The 12,825-nt window shown below is 41.8% G+C and overlaps 1 protein-coding gene across 15 annotated transcripts in view; it reads left to right on the top strand.

The window, feature by feature from the left end:
• Positions 1–12,825, top strand: part of PXK (PX domain containing serine/threonine kinase like) — an 81,932-nt gene that overhangs the window by 41,878 nt on the left and 27,229 nt on the right. For all 15 annotated transcript variants that reach the window (XM_070359746.1, XM_070359736.1, XM_070359735.1 and 12 more), the window contains exons 5-10: positions 5,656–5,733; positions 6,238–6,311; positions 6,999–7,073; positions 9,940–10,044; positions 11,021–11,122; positions 12,505–12,666. In XM_070359746.1, the coding sequence (XP_070215847.1) occupies positions 5,656–5,733; positions 6,238–6,311; positions 6,999–7,073; positions 9,940–10,044; positions 11,021–11,122; positions 12,505–12,666 (596 nt within the window). The remainder of the gene's footprint in view (positions 1–5,655; positions 5,734–6,237; positions 6,312–6,998; positions 7,074–9,939; positions 10,045–11,020; positions 11,123–12,504; positions 12,667–12,825) is intronic.

Here is a 12,825-nt window from a genome sequence, read left to right as displayed (position 1 = left end):
TTCCTGCCTGTTGCTCTGACTGAGCCTGTGGGTGTTTCATCAGAGGAGACTCGTTGACGCCACCCATTCCCCAGGGGGTGGGTGACCAGTGAGAGAGTCAGTTCCTAGGCAGGTTGATAGGGAGTCTAGGGGTCCCCAAGGAGAGAGGGCTCTGGAATTCTTAAGGAGGAAGAAAGGACAAACGTTTTTTCTTTCTCCACATTCCTTAGGATTATATAACAATAATGTATCCTGCCTAAGGACAGTCTTTGGATTAAACCTTCTGGCTAATTCTGTCATCTTAAAATGTAAATTATGGGAGTAGGTCTGATGAGGTCTTTACAACCTCCAGATATTCTTTGGATTCATTGGAGAGTATATAACTTCATTGTTAACACTAGCAAGCGGGTACTCTTTCTGCCCCCTTCTGATGCCTATGTCAGAAGCTTTCTCTATCTCCTTTATACTTTAATAAAACTTTATTACACAAAAGCTCTGAGCGATCAAGCCTCGTCTCTGGCCCCGGATTGAATTCTTCTCCTCCGGGGGCCAAGAATCCCGGTGTATTCGCGTGATTCAACAACAACCTCTCACCAGCAGCTCTCAGGACATCAGCAGCTCCCTGCTCTCCTCTCTGGGACCCCAGCCTGGGATTGCTGGTCCTTTTCTTCCTTTCCTTCTGTTTTTGTTGTTGTTCAGTCGTTCAGTTGTGTCCGACTCTTTGTGATCCCATGAACTGCAGTATGCCAGGCTTCCCTGTCCTTCATTATCTCCTGGAGTTTGCTCAGACTCATGTCTATTGAATCCATGATGCCATCCAACCATCTCATCCTCTGTCATCCCCTTCTCCTCCTGCCCTCAGTCTTTCCCAGCATCAGGGTCTTTTCCAGTGAGTCAACTCTTCTCATCAGGTGGCCAAAGTATTGGAGCTCAAGCTTCAGCATCAGTCCTTCTAATGGATATTCAGGATTGATTTAATTTAGGATTGACTGGATTGATCTCCTTGCTGTCCAAGGCACTCTCAAGAGTCTTCTCCAGCACTACGTTTTGAAAGCATCAGTTCTTTGGCTCTCAGCCTTCTTTATGGTCCAACTCTCACATCTGTATGTGACTGCTGGAAAAACCATGGCTTTGACTGTATGAACCTTTGTGGGCAAAGTGGTATCTTTGCTTTTTAATATGCTCTTTGGGTTGGTCATAGCTTTCCTTCCAAGGCGCAATCATCTTTTAACTTCATGGCTGCAGTCACCATCTGCAGTGATTTTGGAGCCCAAGAAAATAAAATCTGTCACTGTTGCCATGTTTTCCCCATGTATTTGTCATGAAGTGATGGGTCTGGATGTCATGATCTTCATTTTTTGAATGTTGAGTTTTCAGCCAGCTTTTTCATTCTCGTCTTTCACCATTATCAAGAGGCTTTTCAGCTCCTCTTCACTTTCTGCCGTTAGGGTGGTATCATCTGCAGTTGGTATATCTGAGGTTGATACTTCTCCCAGCAATCTTGATTCCACCTTGTGATTCATCCAGCCTGGCATTTCGCATGATGTACTCTGCATAGAAGTTTAATAAACAGTGACAATCTACAGCCTTGATGTACTCCTTTCCCAATTTTGAACCAGTCTGTTGTTCCAGGTCTGGTTCTGACTGTTGCTTCTTGACCTGCGTACAGGTTTCTGAGGAGGCAGATAAGATGATCTGGTATTCTAATCTCTTTTTACTACCAAATTCACTGAAAGGAAATATGGGTCCTTGGTGCTTTGTTGAGGGTTGGTTTGGGGTTGTTCATTTGAATTAAAAAGTCTAATTGAGGGCCAGCTATTGTATAGGGAAATCAGTTGTCTCTTGGCCAGTCAAGCAGGGTTTATGTTGAGAAACACATACACACACATCGCTTTATTCATCTTGTTAGCAAAGTATAGCCATCACTGCACTGTAACCATCTTCCCACCTTAAACCACTCTGTAAATAAGCTTTTTAATGTCCATGCAGAAGTCACTTGGACCAGAAATCAAGAGGCCTGCATCCTGGCCCCAGCTTTCTTATTAGCAGCAGCATCTCCACTCTGTAGGCCTCGGGTCCTGACTGATAACATAAGAGATGGAGGTGGGGAGAGTGGACCACATAGCATCCAAAGCTCTCTTCTAGCTCTAAAATCCCAAGAGTCCTGTGAACAGGTCAGATAGTAGTGGGCTCCAGGATGGAGTGGAAGAGAGAGGGAGGGTTTGGGCAGGAGGGAAGGGTGGGAGGGAAGGTGAGATTATATTCAGAACAAGAGCAAGGTGCTTCAGAAAGGCTGCAGTTTGCTGTAGCATACCAGCTGGTCTGTATTGCCTGCAGTCACTTCACGGGGCTGAGATCCAGGGGGTCAAAGGCTGCACACAGTGGGGGCAGCTGGTACTTTCTGAGCTGAGAAGCCTGAGGTCTGTGGGGAGCATAAGGTAGACTTGAAGGCGTCACTCTGCGTTTCCTGTCTGGGGCTTGTTTGTCAGCGTCTAGAGGGCATGAGCAATGGCACCCCACTTCAGTACTCTTGCCTGGAAAATCCCATGGATGGAGGAGTCTGGTAGGCTGCAGTCCTTGGGGTCGCTAAGAGTCAGACATGACTGAGCGACTTCACTTTCACTTTTCACTTTCATGCGTTGGAGAAGGAAATGGCAACCCACTCCAGTGTTCTTGCCTGGAGAATCCCAGGGACGGGGGAGCCTGGTGGGCTGCCATCCATGGGGTCGCACAGTCGGACACGACTGAAGTGACTTAGCAGCAGCAGCAGAGAGCGTGCAGTTTTCCCCTGGGTCAGTCAGTGCTAATGAAATGGAGGGCAGACGCCTTCCTTTTCATGGATTTCCTGTGCTCATGAGTGAGTGTGCACACCCATGCGCATGAATTCAACCCTTGCTACTGTGGTGTAGTCGCTTAGTCATGTCTGACTCTTTGCGACCCCATGGACTGTAGCCCTCCAGGCTCCTCTGTCTATGGGATTTCCCAGGCAAGAATACTAGAGTGGGTTGCCATTTCCTTTCCCAGGGGAATCTTCTCAACCCAGGATCAAACCCACGTCTCCTGGTTGACAGGCAGATTGTTTACTACTAAGCTACTTAGGAAGCCCATTGAACCCTTGGTTAGTTCTTACTTCATCAGATATTTATTGAGCACCTGCTGTGTGACAGGTACTGTGACTGCAGCACCAAACAGGGCATAGTCTCCTAACCCAACTCCTGCCCCAGGGCACTTCTGTAGGGAGATTGACAGGTAAAGGCTGTGCTAGCTTAAAGACGTGATAGCACCTCGAGGGTGGGGGTCCAGGTGGGGATGACCCAGCTCTGAAGGTGGAGGAAGGCTTCCCAGATGAGTTGACACCTGCATGGAGCCCTGAGGTGAGTAGAAATTAGCTAGGCCAAGAGGCAAGGGCCAGTACTCCAGGAGAGAAAGAAGTAAATATTTCTGTATGGCTGTGGGCTCTGCCATGTCTAAGATATTTCCTTCTAAAGCCAACGATCACAGTCTCGTGGAAGACTAGTAGGACAGAATGCCATAGGAGAGGGCCATGTGGAGCACTGGAGAGTACAGAGGAGGGAAGGAGGAAGCCCTGGCTAGGGGAGCAGCAAGTTTGGGTTGAGCCTCAAAGGTTGGATGGGCAGGAATAGAGAATGCTGAGGATTAGGGTAGGCCAGTCTTCAGGGGCCATGGTAGGTACACTCTCAGTGACAGGAGTGTGAGGCTCACACATTATTGGTCGGTGGGGGTAGGGGGGCTAAAGACAGAAGGTGTGAGGTTTAGAAGCTTGGTCCTAATTGGTAAGGACATGGGGCGCCAACAAAGACTTCTAAGCAGAAGACGTTTAGGATTGAAATGTGTTACCTGAATCTGGGGAGGGAAGGGATTAATATTGGGAGCATGGTGGTCGTGTGGCTTACTTGAGAATAAATCATACTTCAGAGGAGAGAAAATATCCTGTCTATAATTTCCTGATCCCAAAGATAAAAAAGAAGGAAAAAAAAAAGCTATTTTCTAATCCTTAATTTGTCAGTAACAGATCTAAACATGTTCCATTTGCTCACAGCTACTTCCCCCACTCCAAAAACAATGAACAATGCGCAGTAGCAGACAGTAAACGTGGTGGAATAATGAGATTGTAGGGGATTATGAGTCACTGTTAGTTCTGAAGCAACTGTCCTTTAAAGTCTCTGAGAATGACAGTGTATCGCATTTAGAAGATTATTTTTCATAATCCTTCTCAATGTTGTGATTTTCACGTAAAAGAATATCTTTTGAAGTAGCTTACATTCAGGTTATTTTGGAAATTCTGAAAGCCTTTTATATCAGCATTACTTACAGAAAAAGTTCAGAGCTTCCAGTGTTGGTTATGAAAATTCATCTGCTGCCGCCACACCCGACCTCTCCAAGTGGTTGTCACAATGGAGTAGTTAAAGCAAATGTAAATGAAGTCTGTTCTGTGTCTGTCATCTCATGTTCAAAATTTAGGTGCAGACAGCACTGACACTTTACATATTGAGTCAATAAGATTGTTTTCTTCCCCAAATCTCTTAATTGATAATGTACTCTAAAATATATCAAAATAATATTGTCTGCCAAGCTCTAGGCATAGTAGTTCCAGACTAGGTCATTTCAACACATGGAAAGCGTTTCTGCGGAATCCCTGGTGCCTGGGATGTAACTGATGCTTTGGCAGCAGTGCAGTTCCACAGTGGATGTGCAGGATTGCTGTTTGCTTTCAGGGATCCAGTGTGGCTTTCATTCACTCACTACACTGAGGGGGAAAACAGCAAATTACAGATGTTGCTTTGCGCAGGAAATGTAAAAGCACAGTTATTCTGATGATTTTTTATACTGTGAACTTTAAAGAACTTCCTCTTTTCATTGTCTTCGTAGAAGGGGGAAACGTTCTCATGATAAACACAAAGAGAAGGACGGATTTTTTTTTTCCAGTAAGCAGATGTCCAGTGGTTTCCCACAGCAGAGCCATGTTGTTGCTGTGCATCGGTGTTTTTCTAAAACACTGGCTTTTATTCCCAATATATATATTTAAGGCTAATCGCTTCTTTGTTGGTGAAAGCTATAATTTCATGAAGAATGAAGATGGGATAAATACCACTTGAAACAATGTTTAATGCTATTCCAGGGTGACCTTAGGACACATTTTGAGTTTTGTGCTCCAGTTGTTGTCTGGTACATATATTGAATTCTTGGCTTAAGACAACTAGTTTGCATATTTTAGATCTTCCAGTTTAATTATTCTGTTACTAATTACTTTCTTTAATAAACTTTTGATTTTAGAATAATTTTAGATTTACAGAAAAAATAACAGCAGTGATAGTATAGAATTTCCGTATATGCCCTCACCCAATTTCCCCTAATGTTAACATTTTATATAAGCATGATACATTTATATAAAAACTAAGAAATTAGCATTCACACATTACTATTAATTATAGTTTTATTCAGATTTGATTAGATGTTTCATTAATGTTGTTATTCTGTTCCAGGATCCAATCTAGAGTCCCATGTTTTATTTACTCTGTGTTCATTTTTTTATAATTAAATTTTTAAAGAAGGTCATAGACCATAAGAATTTCACTTGCAAGAATAACATCTTAAGCGTATGGCACTTTCCTGATATGTTTGTCTAATAAATACGTTTCCAAAATATCTTTGCAGAGATTGCCTTACAACATGTTTCCATGTTCTTCCGATCAGAGCCAAAGTGGGAGGTGGTAGAACCATTGAAAGACATAGGTGAGAAACTGGTGTGCCCATTGTGTTAAAAAAGGATCACAGACAGAACTGGGTTCTTTGTCATGCTTTCTTATAAGTATCCCAGAAAAGCTTTTATGCAGGTAAAATGTATAAGGAATGCAGGTGATGTCTTTTTTTTGTGTTTCCATACTATTTGAGGATTCAGTCCTTAACTTTTATTGGTGAATGAATCTTGGTTACAGACGCATCTGGGGATTTGGATGGTGGTAACTAAGTTTCAGAACCATCATTCATTCCTCTTATCTTTTCCATTAAATCTAAACTGAAGTGCTGTTTTCCTTTTTCCATGAGTAATTTCTTTTATTTTTTTATTTATTTTAGTGCAGCTTTTACTATTTCAGTATTGCCAAATGGTTGCTTACAGGTTCCTATATATCTATGAATCATATTTCTGAACTTAACTTTTATTAATTATTTGGTCAGTAAAACAGAATCAGTTGGTGTTAGATCATGTAGCTATAAACACATCTCCTTTTATGACAGGTTGGAGGATAAGGAAGAAATATTTCTTGATGAAGATTAAAAACCAGCCAAAGGAACGGCTAGTGTTAAGCTGGGTAAGCTAATTTTGTTTTGTTTTGCTTTAGACTAATTTCAGGGACTTCAGGTGGGTTTATGAAAAAGCAAGAGAACTGACAAGACAAAATTGTACTGTGCTGCCGAGAGATGTAAAGGGCCCCTTGCTGCTGCTGCTGCTGCTAAGTCGCTTCAGTCGTGTCCAACTCTGTGCAACCCCATAGACGGGCAGCCTACCAGGCTCCTCCGTCCCTGGGATTCTCCAGGCAAGAACACTGGAGTGGCCCCTTAGTCATACATCGAAGAGTCATTTTCAGTCACTTTGTTTATGCATTTGGTAATACCAGTGTGACTACATTTCATCAGCTAGTAAACGTTTGGAAAGAAATACGAACAGCTTAAAATAGTTTTTTTGAACCTCTTTAGGACTGACACTTTGGCGGTTTTTTTTTTTTAATGCTTGAGCATTATTTTTGTTTTATCTATCACTTTGAGAGCTCTAGTGATACACTTGGTTAATAAAATTAGGTAACATTACAGTTAGGTGCTAGTATTTGTATGTTTATGTACTCCAGAAAGGCCATGAGGCAACACGGATTACTGTGGTTTTCATCTTCGGTTTATAGTCATGTATTTGGACAGATTTTTTTTTTTTAAGGAAAGGCTTGTAAGGAATTTTTCTTTTGATGACCAAAACAGCACCCTGATATTTCCTCCCGTGTTTGCAGGCTGACCTTGGTCCAGACAAGTATCTGTCAGATAAAGATTTTCAGTGTCTAATCAAACTTCTGCCTTCCTGTTTGGTGAGTACAAGTCCTTCTGTTATTCTTGATGCCGATGACAGATTCACAATGTTTTATTGTGGGTGGGTGGAGCTGGAAACACTCTACAGGCTTGAGAATGGAGAGGTAGAGTGGATTTCTCTTCAGACTAGAAGTGCTCAGGGCTACTCCCACAGACCATTGGCCATTTAAATGACATTCATGACTTCCAGACCACCCACAAAATGTGGTAATTTATTTAATTTTTTTATTCATTTGGCCACACCAAGTGGTATGCAGGATCCCTACCAGGGATCTAATTCGCACCCCTTGCAGTAGAAACACAGAGTCTTAACCACTGGATTGTCAGGGAATCCCAAAATAGTATTTTTGTGTTTTAAGCAAATATCAGAGTAGGAAAGCACCCACTTCTCTGAGCCTCTTGTTCCTGGTGAGGATGTTTATTATCAGTGAGTTGAGAGATCTGTTTCCAGCCTGAGAAAGCAGAACTGATGCAGATTTGGATTAACTGGAAAAGGGATTCTAATCCAAGGCTTTCAGTGGTAAGAACCTCATGAATGTCTTTCAAAAGATATGCAGATATTCTTAAGGAAAAGACTAACCTGGCCAGAGAAAATTGAGTTAGTGTTTTTGAAGAGAATGTCTTGTCAAGCTAGCAAGACCATGTGTTTCATGAGGTGTGATACCTGGCAGAGAAAAATACTGTGGTCTTTGAGTGTGATAGGTTGTGTCACACAGGCTGTGAGCACTCAATCCTAAATTTCTTTTCTTGGATATGCTTTTTTAAAAAAGAAGATAATGCAAGGCTAGTGGTGCATATTAATAGCAGAAAGTCAGAAAGCACAGATAGGGAAAAATAAAATAAAATTTGCCCATAATTCCAAGTAACCTGAAGTATGGGCCAAAGTGTCATGTTCAATTGTTACTTCTCTAGAATTTTATTTTATTTTTGGCTGTGCCTTGTGTCTTGTGGGCTCTTAGTTCCCCAAACAGGAATTGAATCAAGGCCACAGTAATGAAAGCCCAGAATCCTAATGACTAGGCCCACCAAGGAACTCTCTTACATGATTATTTTTGAAAAAATAGATACTGTTCTAAAGCTTGATTTTTGTTGTTGTTAGTGGTATACCCATGAACATCTTTTGTTGTTAATAAATTCAGTATAATACATCATTATTACTGACTGCATAAAATTATCATTGGCCATACCTCATTCACTCAGCTAATCCACTAGACATGTGGATCACTTCTAGTTTTTTGCTCTTATTTTTTTAAAAAACGCCATGGTGAACAATTTTAGCTGAACATTTGTACCCATCCTTAGTTATTTTTATAAGATAACTAGAACTAATTAATAAGCAATTGTAGGGAGTTTTTTTTTTTTTTTTGAGACTATATAAGTAGCATGCTGCTGCTGCTGCTGCTAAGTCGCTTCAGTCGTGTCCAACTCTGTGCGACCCCATAGACGGCAGCCCACCAGGCTCCCCCATCCCTGGGATTCTCCAGGCAAGAACACTGGAGTGGGTTGCCATTTCCTTCTCCAATGCATGAAAGTGAAAAGTGAAAGAAGTTGCTCAGTTGTGTCCTACTCCTAGCGACCCCATGGACTGCAGCCCACCAGGCTCTTCCGTCCATGGGATTTTCCAGGCAAGAGTGCTGGAGTGGGGTGCCATTGCCTTCTCCGTCTTTATCAAACCCACTAGCTGTAGCATTCATAGAGATTTTCTTTTATTTTTTTTTTTAGATTTTCTGACTCCATCATTTCTCTTATATTTACTGGTTGTCATTCTACTATAAGGAAGAGCTTCATGTTCTCTTTTCTTTATTTATATCAGTATGAATTCCAAGGATTTTTATTTTATTCATTGGGTTTCATTTTGCGTTGATGAAAATGTTCTAAAATTAGACTGTGTGATAGTCACACAGCTCTGAATATATTGAAAACCATTGAGTTGTATACTTTAAACAGGTGAATTATATTGGGATGTGAATTGTATTTCAGTAAAGCCATGAAAATATCCACAACAATTGCTTTGTTGTGATGATCAGGAGGAACTTCATGATCAATTTTCTGTATTTCCCTGGGCACCCCCTTCCATCCCATTCCCATCCAATCCTCACACAATCCAGCTCCCAAGGGTTTAAATCTTCCTGGTACTCCTTTGAGCTCAAGGCCATTGTAATACTTGAAGTCAGTTGGTCCATGTATCCACAATTCCAGGTCACATGAGGACTTTTCTTTTAATCATTAAATAATTTGCCTTACTCCCCACCCTGCTTTGTTGACACCCATGTCCGCCTCTCAGGAGGGCAGTGTCACTCAGACTGCACACTCCAGGGGGGACAGGAAGACGCATGCTCACTGCCCTGGAAAAGGCCACGGTGCTGAAAGATGCTGCCATTGCTTGTTTTCTGGCTGTCGTGCTCCCTGGCTTATCCCCAGACAGCAGTGTGGAGTGTTAGGCAGCACTGTGAGGGGAGACACATGTGTCCTGGTTCCCACTTGGCTGCTCTAGAATTTGGCTGTTTTTCTTTTTATTTATTTATTTTTTTTACCAATTTACAGAGGGAGAATATTAAAACCACCTTTCCTGTCACCTGAACTGTGAGACCACGTTAAAGCAGATACCTTCCCTTGGAGAGCTTAACTTCTAGCCACTTTGCTTAATCACTGTAGTTTACCTTACTTCTCTCATCTAAAAAATGATTTAGTAATTGATCATCTGATAACTTGAAAGTATCATGTGTTCAGGGAACATTCTGCGTTTACGTGCAATTAAACTACCAAGCTGGCAATTGATTCTGTATAACCAGATCCTGGATCTAAAAGGAACCTAGATGCTGATGCAGATTAAATGTGAATTTCCTTTTTTTTTTGTTTTCGCAGCACCCTTACATCTATCGTGTTACCTTTGCCACAGCTAACGAATCCTCAGCATTGCTAATTAGAATGTTTAATGAGAAAGGAACCTTGAAGGACCTGATCTACAAGGTACTGCTGGTGCAAGTTCCTGGTCATCAAGAAGTTCTCAAATCCCTTAAGAGCCTGTGATTGATACTTGAACCCTAAGCTTCTAGAAGCTAGGCCCTGAGGATTTAATTTTAATTTTATTTGGAATTTGAATTTATTTTAGCAATAGAAACTACCCAGTTTGGCTAAAGAGCATTCCTTTACGCACACGAGGAAAGGTTGAGCATTTCACGATTATATTCATTAGATTGTAGGCTGCTCTTAGGTCAGTTTTAAAGTTTAAATTTTTTTTTAAAGGAATACTGAGAAGCTTTACAAACTCGTAGAAAAAGAGATCAGATTTGTGGTTAATAGAGGTAGGAGAGGATATTTAAGGGAAATTAGATGAAGACAGTTAAAAGAGTAAGATGGGTAAATACTAGAGGTGTAAAACACAACATAATAAATATCATTAACACTGCACGCTTGCTAAGTCACTTCAGTTGTGTCTGTTTCTGTGCTACCTTGTGGACTGTAGCCCACCAGGCTCTTTTGTTCATGAGATTCTCTAGGCAGGAATACTGGAGTGGGTTGCCATGCCTTCCTCCAGGGGATCTTTCCAACCCAGGGATCAAACCCATGTTTCTTATGTCTCCTGCAATGGCAGGCGGGTTCTTTACCACTAGTTCCACCTGGGAAACCCATAATTAACACTGCTATGTGGTTTTTTTTTTTAAAAAAAAGCAATACTGAAGAATTCTAACAGTATACAAGACTTTGGGGTCTGCTAAAGTGAAGACCAGGCACATTTTCACTGGACTAGAAAAAGGCTGGAACCCTGGTCAGCCTCTTTCTATTAACTGTGCAGGCTGCTGTATTTAACAGTCCACGTCCTGCCAGCTGGACTCATCTGATGCCCCCAGCCCCTTAGTGTGTCCTGTCTGTTCAAGGAGGCCATGTGCGTGTAGAGTTCAACGTCTATACTGCCTTCTTATGTGCTCTTTGTTCCTTTCCAAAGGCAAAACCAAAAGACCCATTCCTGAAGAAGTACTGCAACCCTAAGAAGGTTCAAGGCCTTGAACTCCAGCAAATAAAAACATATGGGCGGCAAGTATTAGAGGTAAGAGGTATCTGACTTTTGTTTAAGTTGCACTGGAATTTCACCGAGCATCCCAGTATTCTTTTGGGAAAGTTTTCAGGCAATATCTAAAATAGTTGAAATTATCTGGTCACATACAAACTGGTGGCATTGTCATATTTTACCCCCAAAAGCAAATATTTGAGACTAAAGCAGTAATCTAGACCAACACAGTTCCAAAATCTTAGCTATTGGAAATTCCTAAATTACTGTGTGATTTTTAAGAACTTTATTGTGTGAATACCAAGTTTTGTGTTATTTCTGGTTGATTTATCTTTGTGCCAAGATTCTTGCTTTTGTTATATCCTATACGTAACCACTGGCCCCCTTACAGAAGTAAAGCTAACGTGAAAAAGCCTTTCCCACATCACTCTCTAGAGCAGCATTCACCAAACTTCTTGGATTATGCAACCCTATCAGTGAAAACAATTTAAGCATAAACACTCCCATGTTATATATGTTTAATTTATATACATATATATTATATATATTCTATTAGTAATGTATTTTGTCCAGTATAAGTTAAGAAAGAATGAGATTAAAATCAAAACAGACAGGGGACTTCTTAGGTGATTCAGTGGTTAAGACTGTACTTCCAACTCAAGGGGTGGCAGGTTCCATCTCTGGTCCGGGAACTAAGATCCCACATGCCACACGGCATGGCCAAAAAGTTAAAAAATAAATAAATGAAAAACAAAAACCAGAAAAGCTGTAATACTTTTCTTCCGGTTCTCAACGGATCGTCCTGGGCACCTGCTTCCGCAGGGCACTGCTGTGGTTCCCAGGTCTTTTGCAGGGCTGCATCCAGGTGTCTCTGTCACTGGCTGAACCACTGTTTATGAAATGGCAACTGAAAAGTTTGCTTCTTTTTGTGGGAGGCTGTCATGTGTTTCTATTAATAAACAGCCAAATATATTCTGAGGTGAGACAGGACTAGAGATGTTTTCAGCTCAACCCTTCTTCCTGAATAATTGGCAGAAGCCCTGGCAGGATATCTTTATTCATCTGTGCGGGAGGATCTTTGCCCTGAAGAGAGCTGGGATGTGGTGCTTAGGTAGAGAAAGTGCTTACAGTAGAGGCTTTTGGCTTCAGAGCTGTTAACCCGAGCAGATACAGGCTGCTTCTCTGTTCTTTGGAAATGAGGGAGCTTGGCTTGGATTGGCTTGGCGTGTCCACAGCTGGAAAGCACTCAGCGTCCGTCTCTTTTCCAAAGAAATGCACAGACATGTACTCTTTCTTTAGGAATCTCCCCGGTGACCGGTTTGGTCTTGTTTCAAAATATATTGACTGAAAAGGCAAAGTTTAAGTTTGTCTTGTGTCGAATGAGTTGGAGGGGAGTGTAACCACTACATACTTTTCCATAGGTCCTAAAGTTTTTACATGACAAGGGATTTCCTTATGGGCATCTTCACGCTTCCAACGTGATGCTGGATGGGGATACCTGCCGGCTGCTGGACCTGGAGAATTCCTTGTTGGGCCTTCCTTCCTTCTACCGATCGTATTTCTCACAGTTCAGGAAGATCAATGTAAGTTGATGAAAGTGGTGAAACAGCAGGCTTATTTTTAGGTGTAAATTATCCCTGCGGCAGGATGCATGATCTGTCCCTGTAAGAAATGTGTGCTAAGCAGGGTTGGGTATGGTTGAGGCAGGCAGGCCTGTTGGCCCTGTCTCTCCCACGGCACTG

The sequence above is a fragment of the Bos mutus genome, chromosome 22, assembly GCF_027580195.1.
Source record: "Bos mutus isolate GX-2022 chromosome 22, NWIPB_WYAK_1.1, whole genome shotgun sequence".
NCBI lineage: Eukaryota > Metazoa > Chordata > Mammalia > Artiodactyla > Bovidae > Bos > Bos mutus.
This window is presented reverse-complemented; position numbering and strand designations above follow the sequence as displayed.